Source organism: Austrofundulus limnaeus, unplaced genomic scaffold (genome assembly GCF_001266775.1).
Source record: "Austrofundulus limnaeus strain Quisiro unplaced genomic scaffold, Austrofundulus_limnaeus-1.0 Scaffold134, whole genome shotgun sequence".
NCBI classification, from domain to species: domain Eukaryota; kingdom Metazoa; phylum Chordata; class Actinopteri; order Cyprinodontiformes; family Rivulidae; genus Austrofundulus; species Austrofundulus limnaeus.
The window spans coordinates 579,287-594,037 of NW_013952536.1; the positions used below are offsets into that span (position 1 = coordinate 579,287).

Genomic DNA, 14,751 nt, shown 5'->3' on the forward strand with positions numbered 1-14,751 from the left:
GTCATGAAGATAAAGACGCAGGAAACAAAGTGGGAGAATGGGGGGGTTTTTTTGGAGGGGGGGGGGGGGGGGGTGCACAAGACCTGAGATATCCCCTTGTTCTGTCAGTGATCACCTGCAGTGGTTCCTCTGCAACCCTTTCCGCTCACCAGGAGTGCAAAATCACTATACCAGTTTCTTTTCTATTCCCTTCTTTTCATAAACTTTCCCTCAGATGTGCCCGCCCCACAACCCCCATCCATCAACTAGTTGGCAATGGCATTGTTTTTAATCATCAGAACCTCAAAATTATTATTATCGCTTCTGATGCGGCAATTAAAACTTCAGGTCAGAGGCACAACGAGCGGTGATCAGCAGCCGAGCTGAGAAGTTTTAATTAGACGATCAGAACCATTAATGCACAAAAAAAAGGTGTGCGCTGGGAAATTAACGGGAACGTCTTAATCAGGGTTAGCGACTCCGAAGAGGAGTCAAGTGAACAGAGAGCAAAAAACAAATCATTTCCGCACCACTGGGACAAAACTCAATTAAATATGCATGCAGAAAAATGGAAATTTCTCTGCATCCGCCGCACCGACTGTTAGAAAACGGTGGAAAATCTCACGGCGGGGTCCTCAACCTGCTTATTGTTATTCTTCTGTAATAAAAATGAGAGTGGGGCCAGATGCCGGGGTCCGGGTGCTGCGGCGTGCTTGTCCATCAGCAGCTTTCCGCTCGACTTCCCCGCGGCTGCCGCGGCTCCTCCACCGTGCAAGATGGAGAGGAAGGCAGAGCGATGGAGAGGCGGGGAGCGCTCTCCTCTTGCGAGCTGTGAATTTACAAAAATAAAAAAACATTGTCATCCTCGAGTGTGCGAGTGCGTGTATGTTTGCCCGTGCGGCTCTGCGAGTTTCCTGAAATACACACTCTGTCACACATACATCTCCCTTGAGAGGCAGCAACATGAAAGGTTCACTGAGCTACACGCTGGGAGCCTTGTCTATTAATCTGCCAAAGGTTCACAAAGTTATAACCAGACTTGTTTTCTCTCTTTTCTTAAAAAAATGGGAAGCTTCTGCAACTCCTGGTTGCATATTGTAAAATAATCCTGAGCTAAACAGACATCTTCCAGACCTTGTTTGTATTAATTAACTTGAGATATTACGCGGGGGGGTTTGGTCCCTGTGTCAGTCATGTTGGAACTCAGCAGGTATCTACAACGGGCTCTGTATCTGTGTTTGATTAGTTGAAGAGATAAAAGCTTCAGTTTAAACAGGGAATATCTACCTCTCATATACAGACCCCTCCTGTGTGCTCGATCCATACAAACTGAAACACTGCGGGGAGTTGGTCTCTTTATGGGGCAGCGTTGCTCTCTGAATTACCAACAAAATCAAGCTATTTCATTTTCCACGTGACAATACGTGTCCCATAAGTTAACTGCACAAGTGATTTGGATGGAAGAGGGGGCTGTGCTGTAAAGCCTTGACCTGACACTTCTTTTACAGCAGGATGAATTACAAATAATCACAATAATACCATTGTTAGGATTTGAAACACCCACAAAAAAGTGCAATGTATATTTTAGGTCGTTCTGCATTTTAAAAAAATTCAAAGAAGCACCTGTGGAGGCTTAGAGAGCAGGGGGAGGAGTTTGTATGTGCAGAGAAGCTGGAAGAGCTGAGCTTTCCAGCTCTGAGGAAAAGCAGGACCCTGGGGGGGGGGACTTGCGCTCAATTTTTGACTGAAGATAAAAAAAAAAAGAACCTGACGTAGTGCAAATGTATTCAAAATAGTTTCTTGAGTTTTTACTTCTGTTTTGGCCTTATACAGACACTATCCGGCTCTTCTTTAGGCTCCTGCACTGTTTCCAGTAAAAATATTGTCACTGTTAACATAAGCAGCTGGAAAAATTAGTTTCAGCTGTTATGTTCGAACCTGCAGAGGTTTTTTTCTTTTCTTTTCTTTTTTTTCAACTCCCAGTGCTTGCTGAGGTGTCTCCTCCTTGACAATTAGCACAGCAGGCTAAAACGGAGTGTAAATAATGTCCAACGCGTGTGACAGTGTTGTTTTTCTTTCTGATATTCATTAATAAGGCAGAATGCTTAGTAGACTCTCAGAGCGGCGGCGACGGTGGTGGTGGTGGGGTGTTTGGTCCCAGGGGGAAAAGTTGTTCTTTCATGTTAAGTCCCCACAGATTTTATCTCTTTGTATGCTATCATGCACACAAACGACTTGAGGTAAACAGCTTAACGTTACCATAGCAATCCCTACTGTAAGCAATGACAAAAAAAAGCTGCTGTGGACAGAAACCATCAGCATAAATAAATGTTCAGACTGCTTTCATAAACCATCGAACCATAGCGTGTTTCTCCTTAAGGGAAGCAGATAATATTTAATTTGCTTTAAAGGAGACATATGCTTTTAAATCCTACTTTTCCACATTTAAATCATTCAGTTGGGGTCTATATAAAGTGGAACTTCAATGCTTTGGTTTGAACACCTTCTTATTGTAACTCCACAAGCCCCTCTTTTTTCCTCATTTTCTGATGTGTCTCAGATCAACTCGTTTTGATGCTGTCTCTTTAAATCCAAACGAGGCGCTTCTGGCCCCGCCCCCTCCAGCTTCCAGACTGGTCCATTCTGATTTGACTATCTTGCAGCACAAAAACATTTTATTTACAAATTAATTAAAAGATGTGAACAAGGGAAGACGTGTCCATCCAGCCTCACATGTTGGAGCCAGAGTCTGACCCAGAATCAGAGGAGAATGATGACGACAAAACTGCAGTTGGTAAGTTCAGATCCTTATTTGTCAGCTCCGTCCCAAATACTGTCAGGTAATAGTTCTGAAACTGTCGTAGAAAATAGAGAAAACTGAACAGGTTGAGAAATCTAATTCAAACAGAATATAAAGATTACGCAGCACCGGGAGAAACTAAGTTCAGCTTTTCTGCACTCCTAGGGGCTCCAAGTACACAACAAAATGTACTTAATGGCTAAAAAAGTGGATTTTGCATGATATGTCCCTTTTTAAATTATCTTTTACTTAAAAAAAGCAACAAACGCTGGTGTGATTTCAGATTATTCACTTTGAGGCCTGCTGGAGACTCAACAGGTCATATACTCGTGCTTCTTATTGTTAACAGAAGAACTTACATAAATAGGTACAAATGGAAAGAAGCCACTCGGTCGGGTCATTTCCTACAAGGAGCTTGAGATTGCTACACAAAGGAAATCGGTAGTTAAAGCATGAAATACTGAACCCAGTAAACAGAAAAAGAATGACCTCCACAGCAACACCCAAATGACCTCAATCTTCCTTTGGAGCGTATTTCTAGAGAAAAAAAATACTTGAAAATTTATGTCTTCCACTTCCTAATAGTTTTCCAAGCTGATTTTTTTCTTTCATATTTGCTGTCTTTTAAAACCGGACCTCTTTCACCTTAAGCCGCAATTGTTTAACACTAAAAATCATGCAGTAATGTGTTTCTGATGTACGCTCCCCTCATCAAAAGTGCATAATTTCTGAAGTCATTGTTTCAGAGAGGAAGCCCGCAGTGTAAATACTGTAACTGAGAAAGCATGTGTGGGTAGCACCGGGTTCATTGTCTGGCAACGGGGGTGATCAGTAAACTCCTTCAAATTGCATATCCTCTAATGATTCCACAGCTTTGCAAAAGAAAATGAAAACAGGGTTTTATGTTGCTCCGATGTGATTTACATAATGCTGGCAATGGCTCACACATGATTATGTTGGGCTTTATGGCCGAGGCAAAATGAAGAGGCTCACACTCATCGATAAAGAAAGTGGATTGAGACTTTAGGACAGAACTTGGTTGCCTCATTTTTCTATCTCGAAACGGCGGGGTCTGTAAATCAACGCGGTGCATCAGCTTGAAAATTGTGAAAGGGGATGTGCTGCGAGTGTTCTCACACAAGCCCCGAAAGCGCTGCCATTTACCTGCCACTGAACGAAAAAGAAAATGTTCTTGTTTTAATTCCCCGCATTCTTCTGCCTCTCTGTGCGATAAATCCTCCCCGTCGCGCGCTCGTTCCTTTTGGAAAAGTTGTTCATTAATTGTTCCGAAAACGCTTTCAGACGGTGAACTTTGGTGGCTGTGGAAATCCAGTGAAAGGTAACAGAGTGCAGTTTCTGCCCTAAAAAGGCAGCTCTGGATATGGAATGCCACAAGCAGCTGTTCCTCCCTCATCAGAGGACATGTTATAAAGATAGCCCCACTTGGATTGAAATAATGCCACCCATTCCTGCCCCAAAGCACACTATATCATGTGCTATTGTCCAGTGAGGCCACACTGGGTGGGGGGGGATGCGTTGACTTGTTAGGGTACATAATATATTGTTAAGTAAAAATACATAAAATACAGATATTGCAACAATTTTCGGAACACGACATTTTATTCTCCTCCTAGCAGACTTTTTGAATTCAGCCTCTGAGTCAGTTTTTACTAAAAGCGCTGGGGTTTTTCTGCTCCACATCTTGACAGCTTAAATGCTGTGCACCCCCACCCCCACCTCCTCCAATCAGTGTCAGGCCCACAGCCTCTTGAGGTAAGAGTGAAGATAACATTTCAGTGTCTGTACAGCACTGTCATGTGAAGGATTATGTACTCGCTGCTTGTAGTATTGTAGGGGGTCTGATACCTATTTGCCTGTGGTTCCAGCTGTTCTGTTTGTTCTTGTGCTAAATGTTGTTTCCACCGCTGCGTGAAAAAGCTGACCAAAACCCTATGACACAGACATGCACTGTATCTCTGTGTGTCCTTCCAGTCTTGCACTGTTATTGTTAAGTGCTTTTGGATGTTATTAATAGTAGCAGATACCATTGTCTGTGCCAGTTTGTTTTTTTTCCATTGTGCTGTTTAAAATCAGTTGAAGCTACAGACAGAAAAAAAAAGTGCTTCAAGCAAGTCTAGCTCTTATTTAAAAGGAGTTTATTAATTTTAACAGCCGAGTTGCTTAAACGGATCACGTTTTAACTACTGTAATCTTACGCTTTTATGTTTTTGTCTTTTTTGTCCTATCAGCTGAAAGGAGTTTATGCACTGAAACGACCTCAGGAAAACCCAAGATGGCCGCCAAAAGGAAAGGTGGCCTGAAACTCAACGCAATCTGTGCCAAGCTGAGCCGCCAAGTGGTGTTCGATGGCAGCTCCCAGAACGCAGAGGGAGAGCAGAGCGTGGCGGAGACCAGCGAGCGCGGCAGCTCCTACTGCGAAGACAACGAGACCAACTTCCCCGAGAGCCTGAGCCTGAGTCAGAGCCTGGAGGAGGACCAGAAGAGGCGCGAGGCCATCGAGAAGTGGGTCAACGGCGACTACGGCGAAGAGCCGCCAGCTCCTGATGACGAGCAGGAGCCCGAGCTGAAAGGCAGCAACGATGAAGATGCCCCCCCTGAGGGTGTCTACATGGTACAGCCTAGGGGCTGCAGCGATGACGAGGACAACGCTGAGGACCCCGAGGCCCCTGTAGGTGCCCAGGACGGCAGTTACCACGACAAGGAAGCTGAGGACAGGCCTCCAAAAGACGACCACTACATCCCACCGAGTGAGACCCAGAGTCGCCAAGCACCTTTCTCCTCGCCAGGTACGGTGTCCGCCAACAAACACTCACCTGTCAAATTTTAAATCAACACTTTCTTTGCCATAAAACACATAAACACCCCACAGTTTAAAGGTGCAACACCTCAGACAGAGGAAAGGTGACATTGTCACATCCATTTCAGCGCAAATGTGCCCACTATTGGAGAGAGAAGCTCTAGTTACGTTATGAATACACAGTGATATTTTTACTCTGAAGACAGATTCAACTGGTGAATGAGAGGGGATGACAGCAACTTGTTTGTGGTTTAAAGGAATTAATAAACGGTGGAGGCTTATAATGTCTAGGCATTTAGATTTTTGTGCATTCTCTCAGCAGCTGAGGCTCAAGAGCACATGGCAGGGCTAGCGTAAGCTTCATATTACACCCAGGATTACGTCCTGAGACTTTGATTTTTTTTCCCCTTTAAGCTCACTAAACTTAGCCACTGCCTCAGGCTCCTCTGTTACAGGACAGGAGGTACGTACTTTTTTTCTCCTGCAGTTGTCAAATCCCTGCGATCAGTTGCCAAATAAAGTTAGTAATATTGAAACTATATTGCTGTGCCCCATCACATTTCAGTAAAGTTTAATATCTACCTGTTTTTGAGGTTTTTTTAAAGATCCCGTCATACAGTGAGTTCTTGTTATAAATGACTCATAATAACCCCTGTTTAATTGTGACATGATGTTCCCTTTGTATTGCTCACTGATTATCAAGCAGATAAAGCTGGCACTGGCTACGTGCTAACAGCACCAACAGTCTTTTAAGAAAGTGCTGTTTCGTGTTATTTACTTTGTGACCCTTGAAACTGCAAACACATGGAAAAGAGAGCAGCCTTGTGTAGCAGAAGTTAAAACACAGAGTTGTAAAAAAAAAAAAAGAAAAAAAACTATAGAAAGAGCATTACTTGGTTGTAAGAATAGATAAAGCCGGTTTCACACAGCGGAAAGAAAAAGTTGCAGGTGAAACTGGTTGTTGTGGTAGAAAAACAAGTTTGGTTTTGCACTTTGCTCATCTCTATTTAACAGTTTTTGAGCTTCTATTTAGGTTTAAGCGTGCACCTTAGAGTCATGTACACTTGTGTTTTTTTTTTTTTTTCTTTTTTCACTGAAAGAGCACCGGCAGCAGCTCTGGCCACACTTCGAAGAGGAGGCAGGGGCTTCTGAGAAAAACGATGCATGTTTCATTTCAGAGGCGAATGAAAAAAAAAAAGTTCTTTGCGGTTTTAATTAGTCATTTTGTTTATTTTAAAGGCCGTAAAAAAATACTTGTCTGTAAATATGTAGTTCTGCGTCGTACCGGGACCTGCACCTTTTCCTCTTCTGGTTCCCTCGCTGCTTTTAAACCTCACAGTGTTTGAAGACTGTGGGGAGAGCAACCGGCATCAGTTGCAAATCTTATCTTTAGAGATTTTTTTTTTCCTCGAGTTGCTCTTTGTTGATTGTAACTAGGGCATCTATATTGCCATGTTTCTGCTCAGCTCACAATTAAAACATCCCCCCCTCCCTCTCTCNGTCTTTCAAAGGCTGATGTGGAGTGCACATAATTATGCATATAAACATAGTGGCTTAATTATCTCTCACAACATCAGTGACAATGTAATTAACAAACATTGCAAGATCAATGAGAGAAACTGCGACCTTCAAAACATTTAACTCCTCACATTGAGGCATCGTGCGGATTTCCTATCAGTGCAAAACCCCAGAATACTTTTCCTAGATAATTTAGATGTCGCATTAGAGCCCTCTTAAGCCAGTCAATGGAAAAAAAACTGTGAATAAAAACTATGAAAGCAATGACAGAGATGCTCATAGCGATGGATCAAACAGGCCTGACCAGGACTTCCATTTGCAATTCTGGGTTCACCCTGAAAGGTTATTGTTCATTTCAAGCTATTTCAAAGCTCCCTCTATTTACTGCCTGTTAATTAACTAAGCAAACAGGGTGGAAGTTTTAAGCCCCGCACTTTTTTTTTTGTGTGTGTGACAAATTACATCAAGCGAATGTACATAATGTCATTTATTCATTGCAACTCTTTATTAGCTCAGCACTGTCCATTTAAACAAAACCCACTCAAACTAATTCACTGATATGAACATAAATGGCTTTTTAAAACGATAATAAATTTTCAGCATAATAAAAAAATTGAAAACTTTAAAAAACGAGTTAATTAAAGCTTATTTTTTTTTGTTAGGTTTTTGTGCCTCTTCACTGACACTCTTTAGCAGGTTTTCTGATTACCATAGGCCATATATAGCAAGTAACTTGCATCTTTATCACCAGCGACACCTCTGTCTCTTAGTCCTGTGAACAGTAAAGCCACGCCACACTGATGACCATGACTGGTCAAAAAAAGGAGATATAATATCCATTTGTTATCATATCTGGGAGGAAAAATGTGGTCTAATTGCCTCAAATATAGACAAGGCAGGTCTGTGTCGTGTGTCGAGGTCCGCTTGTCTGAAGTGTCAAGATTAGGAACCACTTCTTTGTAGATTTTTACAGTGTCACCAGAGAGAGTGCAGATAGTAATGTCAGACGTGTTAACAGGAGAAAATAAAAAGCTGAAAGCAGAACAAAAACAAAAGTTATTTATTCTTCAGTTTATTCTGAGTCGGGGTTTGTAATAAAGGCTTTTTGGAGCAAAATGACTGTTTAGCCCAAGCAAATGACATCATTAGAAAGTATAGACAGATAGCAGGTGAGTATTTTTTTTTAATTTACATGTCATTTTAAAAAGGTCACTGTCAGTTCCAGTAATAATCCCTTCAAATCCAGTCATTTGCTTCTCGTTGATAAAACACCATATGATTTGGTTTATTTCTCAGGAAAGACGACAATGGCAAAACAAGAAAAAAAGAGCTGGCAAAAACATGAAAGAAACTAATTGTGAATGTTTTATTTACTCCAAAAGGAAAGTCATTTTTTATAACAATTTGTAGAATATTTTCTTTTTCTGTAGTTTTAATGGTCAAGTTGAGAAATGTTCATTTCAAATTTACTGAACAAGAAATAGTTAATTCAATTTTAGAGGTCAGTAAGGTTGGTGCTGGAATTCAGGTTTATATATATATATATATATATATATAAAGCAGATTTGAGGAGTTGGGAGTTTATTTTTTTTATTTAACATATGTTTGAAAATGTTGTACCAACACAAGATTGGTTTAACAGCTACATTAGTCATTAGAAATGAGCATTTAAGTTCAAATCAATGTTGTTTTAGATCAGTTAATTGATCAGTTTTATCTAAATGACAAGGTACATTAATATAAACTAGAATAGATTGCGCAGATTCAGGCAATAAGACAATTAGGTGAAAAACATTCCACAACTGGCTGTTGTAATTGTGCAGAAATAATTTTGCAAGTTCAAGAAACTGCTTGATGAAGTTCAATCAATTTAGAAATCCTAGTCAACCAAACTAACAGGGAGGTTTATGCATTAAAGTATTTTTAATTAAATAAACACAAAGTAAAGTTAGTAGAGCAAATTGTTTTTATTTCCTGAAGTCAGATTTTATGGCAGCTGTTCCACGTGTTTTCCCTTTGAAACATGTTCGATTTTCCAGTATATATAGCCTTCTTTTATTTCAAAGTGTAAATCTTTAGTTAGTAAGTGTATTTTTATATTCTGGCACATATACAACCAAGGCTGGAATCATATTGAAGCTATATATGACTTGAAACACTTGCAGCAAATTCCAACTAAGGTCTCTTTTTAAAATCCACTTAAATTCAGTGGGTTTTTTTTTTTTCATTTTAAAAATCCATTTCCAAGAGTTTTTAATGTTTTTACCCATTATCCTAATCAGATAAACAAAACCTTAAACGACTGCTACAGAATGACACTGTGCTTGTGTGCACACAGTGTCACTGTGGTTTAGGTGCAGGTGAAAACACAATAGGTCTGACACACTGATCTGTGGCCAACATGTATGTATTTCCTCTCAAATACCTGATCTGCTTTTTTTTTCTTCCCTCTTGAAATTTTCATGCCTCTTCGATCCACCAGATACTCTTTCATACTGATCCACAGAGCAGAGGAACAACCACTCCTCGCCCCCCACCCCCCCATAAACATAGTGAATGGAAATTTGGGGATTATTTTACATGCTGCGTAGGAGATGTGAAGAGCAGGGCCCAGGGACTGATTTAGCAATAACTGAGAAATAGGAGACAAGAACAGAAATATTTGTGTATTAATTACCTTGGGATGGTGGGCGGTATTACCTCCCGCCAGCTCATGTGTGCTCTGGTGATGAAAACAGCGATAAAACAATTTTTTTAAAAGACTTTGGCCCCCATCCCTGTGACTGTGCCAAGTACGAGCTGAGAAGGCTGACAGTCATGTATAGCCTTGCTGAAATGGTCATCTGGTGAACTGCCAGCTTCACATGTAACATCTAATATGTGAAGATACGAAGGGGACTTTTGGAAATGATCTCAATCTTCGAACACAACTCGTTCGACGAAAGCTACCTCGCTCGTCTCAATTTTTTCGTTTTACTTTTTCTTTTCAGCAACCATCACGCACCTCTTTTTCTCTGCACCATTTCCTCTTTATTAAAGCTGCTCTTCTTTACGCAGAGCTTTCAGGTCAAATCATCCTCTCCTTTCTCCCATTTTCTGACCACTTGCACTAACCTGCATCACACTTAATGAGGCAGAATTAATCCCCACATAATGCAATTAAACTATACATTGACTGTATTTCACTTGTGTCCTTGGGGAAGTTGTCCAATTCAATAAAGTCTTAATGTTAAAATAAAATTTGATTCGTAAATGAAAAGAAGGAGGTGAAGATTTGTTCTTTTCACCTTTAAAGTTGACACAAAAAAAGACTCACTGTATTTTAAAGTATTCCACATTAAAGTTAAATGGTTAGAATTTTTTTCGGACTATTTTTCCCAGCTTTTTACCCTAAATATTGAATTTTGTCATGTTATGATTATATTTTAAACTCCTGAAAAGTCATACATGTTTAAAACTAATTTTTAAAACTTCCATTAATTGTATTAACAATGTAATAGATACTAAAAACAGACATATCTTTTAAACTTTACTGTTTGGTATTGTTACCCACACATTAAGCAGGACTTACTCGCAAAGCAACCAAAACAGGAAGAGACTGAGACTGTATGTAGAAAAATCCACAGATATTTACAGGTGGTGAAGCTAGCAAAGCAAAGCACGTTTCCTGTTGCTATTGTTAATACATAAAGAACAAGTATTGTACTGTAGCAGACTAATTCATTTGTTACTAATCAAAGTATAACAACCAATTAAATAAAAATACTTTGATGCAGTTCATAATGTGATATTAAAGTAATTTGAGACAGCACCTAAATCCCCAAACTGTTCTCATTTTCAGTTATCCTTGTTGCAATTTCAAAGATTTCCAAAGTTTTAAAAGAACTATATGCAGATGATATTCTCCTTCTTTTCTGCCTGCAGGAGAAGCATCGGCACTGCGAGATTATGCAGCCAACACCATGACTGAGATATTGGGAATGTATGGTTATGATGACCAGCAGGTAAGGGATGAGCTGACCAAGATCAGCTTTGACAAGCTCAAAGCTGCTACCTCAGACCTCTCGTCCCTCAGCAGTGAGGAGGCCTCACGCCGTGCTCGCTTCTCCAAGTATGAAGAGTACATTCGCAAGCTAAAAGCTGGCGAAACGCTACCTTGGCCCATGCACTCTTCCCCACCAAAACCAGATGACCTCAACTCAAAACTAGCCCAAGACAAGAGTCCTACCGTTCTACAGACCTCCACCTGCCTACCAGGGACTGAGCCGCAGGCTTACCCCTCAGGCCTAGACCACAAACAACCAGTTGCCCCTCAGCTGGGCAATTCTCAAACGTCCAATTCCTCCCACATGCAGAACATGGCCTCCCGAGCCTCCAAGTATGACTTCTTTATTCAGAAACTGAAGCAAGGCGAGAGCTTGCAGCAGCAGAACGGCAACGCTTACAAGAGACCTTCTAAATACGACCTGGACAACGTGAAGTTTCTGCACCTGTTCAAGCCCGGTGAGGGCAACCCTGACATGGGCGGGGCCATCGCCTTTAAGACGGGCAAAGTGGGCCGCCCTTCAAAGTATGACATTCGAACAATTCAAAAGCTAATACCAGGAAACTCTGAGGCCTCGCTGATGCCCAACATTCAGGCTACGGCACCAGGGAACCCTGGCGCTTCTGGGGTCCCAGCTGTTGGCGCAGCAGGGGCCAGTATTGCCCCGGGGCTAACAATGGACCAGGCGGGACACATAAGTTTCAACGCTGCAGCCGCTGACTACATCAAATCCAGCTTTTCCAAGACTGACTCTATCACCACTGGAACCGTGTCCTCAGTGAAGTAAGTTTGTTTGCACAGTGGTGTACTGAACTAGAACACCTCACCCCAAACATACAAGTAGTTTTTGATTTGTTTGTCAAAGTACCAAAAAAATGTCGGGGTGGGGGTGTAAAATATTTTACAATAGTTTAAGTCATTTAAAATATGTCAAGGTTTACATCTAGTTAATTAGTCAAATTAAGGTTATAAATGGAGTCATGAAATCCAAAATAAACAAACAAATTGGAAGAAATTTGGCGCAGAATGAGAATTTCTTTCCTTTTGGACAATGTAAAACCAAAATTTTGAACTTGTACATGCAAACGCTAAGTTGTGACTTTTTACATCTTATTACTATAGAATTGATTTGGTAGATTTAGTTTCCTTAACATGGTTTGTTTTTTAGTATACGTTTCATATTGAGTGTGTGTGACTGTATGCTGACAAGGCCATACTTGAGTGTAAATAACAGCATACATTTTATGTAAGTAATTATCTGATGCAAACTTTTACAATAAAGCCATCACCAAAATGGCTATTAAGTTGTTTTACATTTAGATTGTTTAAAATGACAGGAATTTATCTCTGTATTGGTTTTTCTGGGTAGCATTTAGCTTTTCACCCCTTTTTAAACTGAGTGCTGCAGGTAAGATACTAACTAAACTACACTACAAAAACCCTATCCCTTTAGGTTTACTGACAGAATGAAAAAATATTTCCAAACCAACATTTCTGTTTTCTCTGCACCTCATAGAGCTAATATGATGCTCGCATACACTTAACAGCTTCTTTGAGTCAGTTAGCCAAACGCAAAGGTAATTGCTACCTTCATAGCAGCCACGAGGAATGTAGTGTGAAACGACGCATAACACCCAATATATCCACAACATGATGAGTTGAGAGGTTGCATGAAGTGTTTACTTGCTTTAGCGCTCCGTGGAGACTGATTTAGCACAGTCATCGCAAAGTGACTGACTTCTTTCGTTTGGCTGGGGTGTAACAACTCTCGCTTTAATTACTTTGGAGCCATGACTAACCTCCCGGCAAGTCGCAGGGGTCGGCTCAACACTGCCTGATGAGTGCACTTTAAAGGAAGCAAACGAGGGGTTTGGGGAGCTAACCTACAGCTGTGTGCATTACCAGTAGGAAAGAGCTTCCAGAGTCTGTTTGATTGGTTTTGACCTTGTCTCTAGTTAGTCCAGACCTATCAAAGACACTGTTCAAGAGCCCTCAGGCACCTCTCCCTCATGCTTTGGCCTTTGTCAGGTTGGGGCACCACAAAGCTGCAGTCTTGGCTAACTGACCCAGTCTGGTGTTGTAGTACACGAGGAAGAGATGTGGTGCTGTGGAAAATGTCTGGCAGTGCATCCTCCCCTCTGGGCCAGATTAACCTCAGGTCATCCCCTGTGTGGAGCTGTTCACATGAAGCTAAATGCCACTTGCTGAGAGGGAGCAAACAAAACCAAATCTCTATTATCACTGTTATTCTGCAGGCAGCTCGGCTGCCAGCTTCACGAGAAGAATCACAACACAGGTGACAAAAGGCAAACACAATTCCTCAGCATGCCTCTGTAATGTGATAAATTCCTCATCATTTCCTGCCTTGGAATAATTTGTTTGAGCTGATACTTGTGCTAAGTCTATCAGCTTGTAGAGTTTTCTTACACCTTTGATTGAAATGATTCTAGATATAACCAGAGGAAACTTGACATGAACATTAGAGCCAAGGGTTCCACACAATATCATAAAAGACCATTTTCAGTTTTTTTTCCTTCCTCTTTATCCAGTTCTGCATAAAAGCACTCACTGAAAATACCCCCATAAAAGATTAATGTGCTTTTGCGCCTGCATGCATCAAAGTTCGCACCTTCTGTACTTGATTCATACAGTGCATAAAAAAATGCTGTTATGCCACAGGAAAACGTAAATTGATACTGCAAAGTATGGGAGTGGTTTATAAGTAAATATTGTGTCAGTTTCTTCTTATTATTAACAGCAGACTGCCTTACCTCTTCATTAATCCTGTCTCTTTTTGTGTTTACTGCTGCATTAGGAACGGCCTGCCACCAGATAAACCCCCCGCCGAAGATGTCAACCTCTACCAAAAATACATTGCCAGGTACGCAAATCCCTCAAAGTGCAGCACCAATAGAAATATACTCGAAATGTATAGAACAGCCTTTCAAAAAAAAACCTCACTGTTGGATCTTTTTTATTTAGTCACGTAACTTCATTTTACAGTGTTTGAACAGTGTTCTGTTGGCTGTAAATTAATAAAAAAAGCTACAGTTTATGTCCTGAGAGGAGTGGAAAGATAAGCAGGTGGAAGGATAAATGTTCCTATTGAGTGTTGCGTAAAAAATAAAACTTTTCAAAATAACATTATACTGTGTAACTTTTAGGTGTGACTGATTCAAAAAGGATTTGAGATTAGGCAGAAATCCGGTTGAGTTCTGCCTTTTAAACACTTCCTGATCTAAAAAAGTCACAACAACAGACACAAAAACATCCCAGGAGGGAAAATGTCTTATGTTTTTACTGGACACGAAACAATGTCTCCATTTTGAATTCGTCATGAAGCGGTACCAGAAAGGTGATCATCACTTGTTTGTTTATTCTATATAAAAAGAAAAAAAGAAAGAAAGAAAAAAACAACTGCATTTGAAAAGTCAAAGTGGCTTTGGCGTTAATGATTACTTCTCCAAGCCATAACATGAAGGGCACAAATCAAAGCCTTGGCACTGAAAGAAACACACACACACACACGCACACGTCCTCCACATGCACACACATTCACACACAAGCACACACACACACACACACACACAC

General features: G+C 40.8%; 1 protein-coding gene across 9 annotated transcripts in view; it reads left to right on the top strand.

Moving 5' to 3' along the window:
* Positions 1-14,751, top strand: part of casz1 (castor zinc finger 1) — a 179,863-nt gene that overhangs the window by 144,566 nt on the left and 20,546 nt on the right. For all 9 annotated transcript variants that reach the window (XM_014015776.1, XM_014015775.1, XM_014015777.1 and 6 more), the window contains 3 exons: positions 5,029-5,586; positions 11,040-11,943; positions 13,976-14,041. In XM_014015776.1, the coding sequence (XP_013871230.1) occupies positions 5,073-5,586; positions 11,040-11,943; positions 13,976-14,041 (1,484 nt within the window). In that variant the 5' untranslated portion in view covers positions 5,029-5,072. The remainder of the gene's footprint in view (positions 1-5,028; positions 5,587-11,039; positions 11,944-13,975; positions 14,042-14,751) is intronic.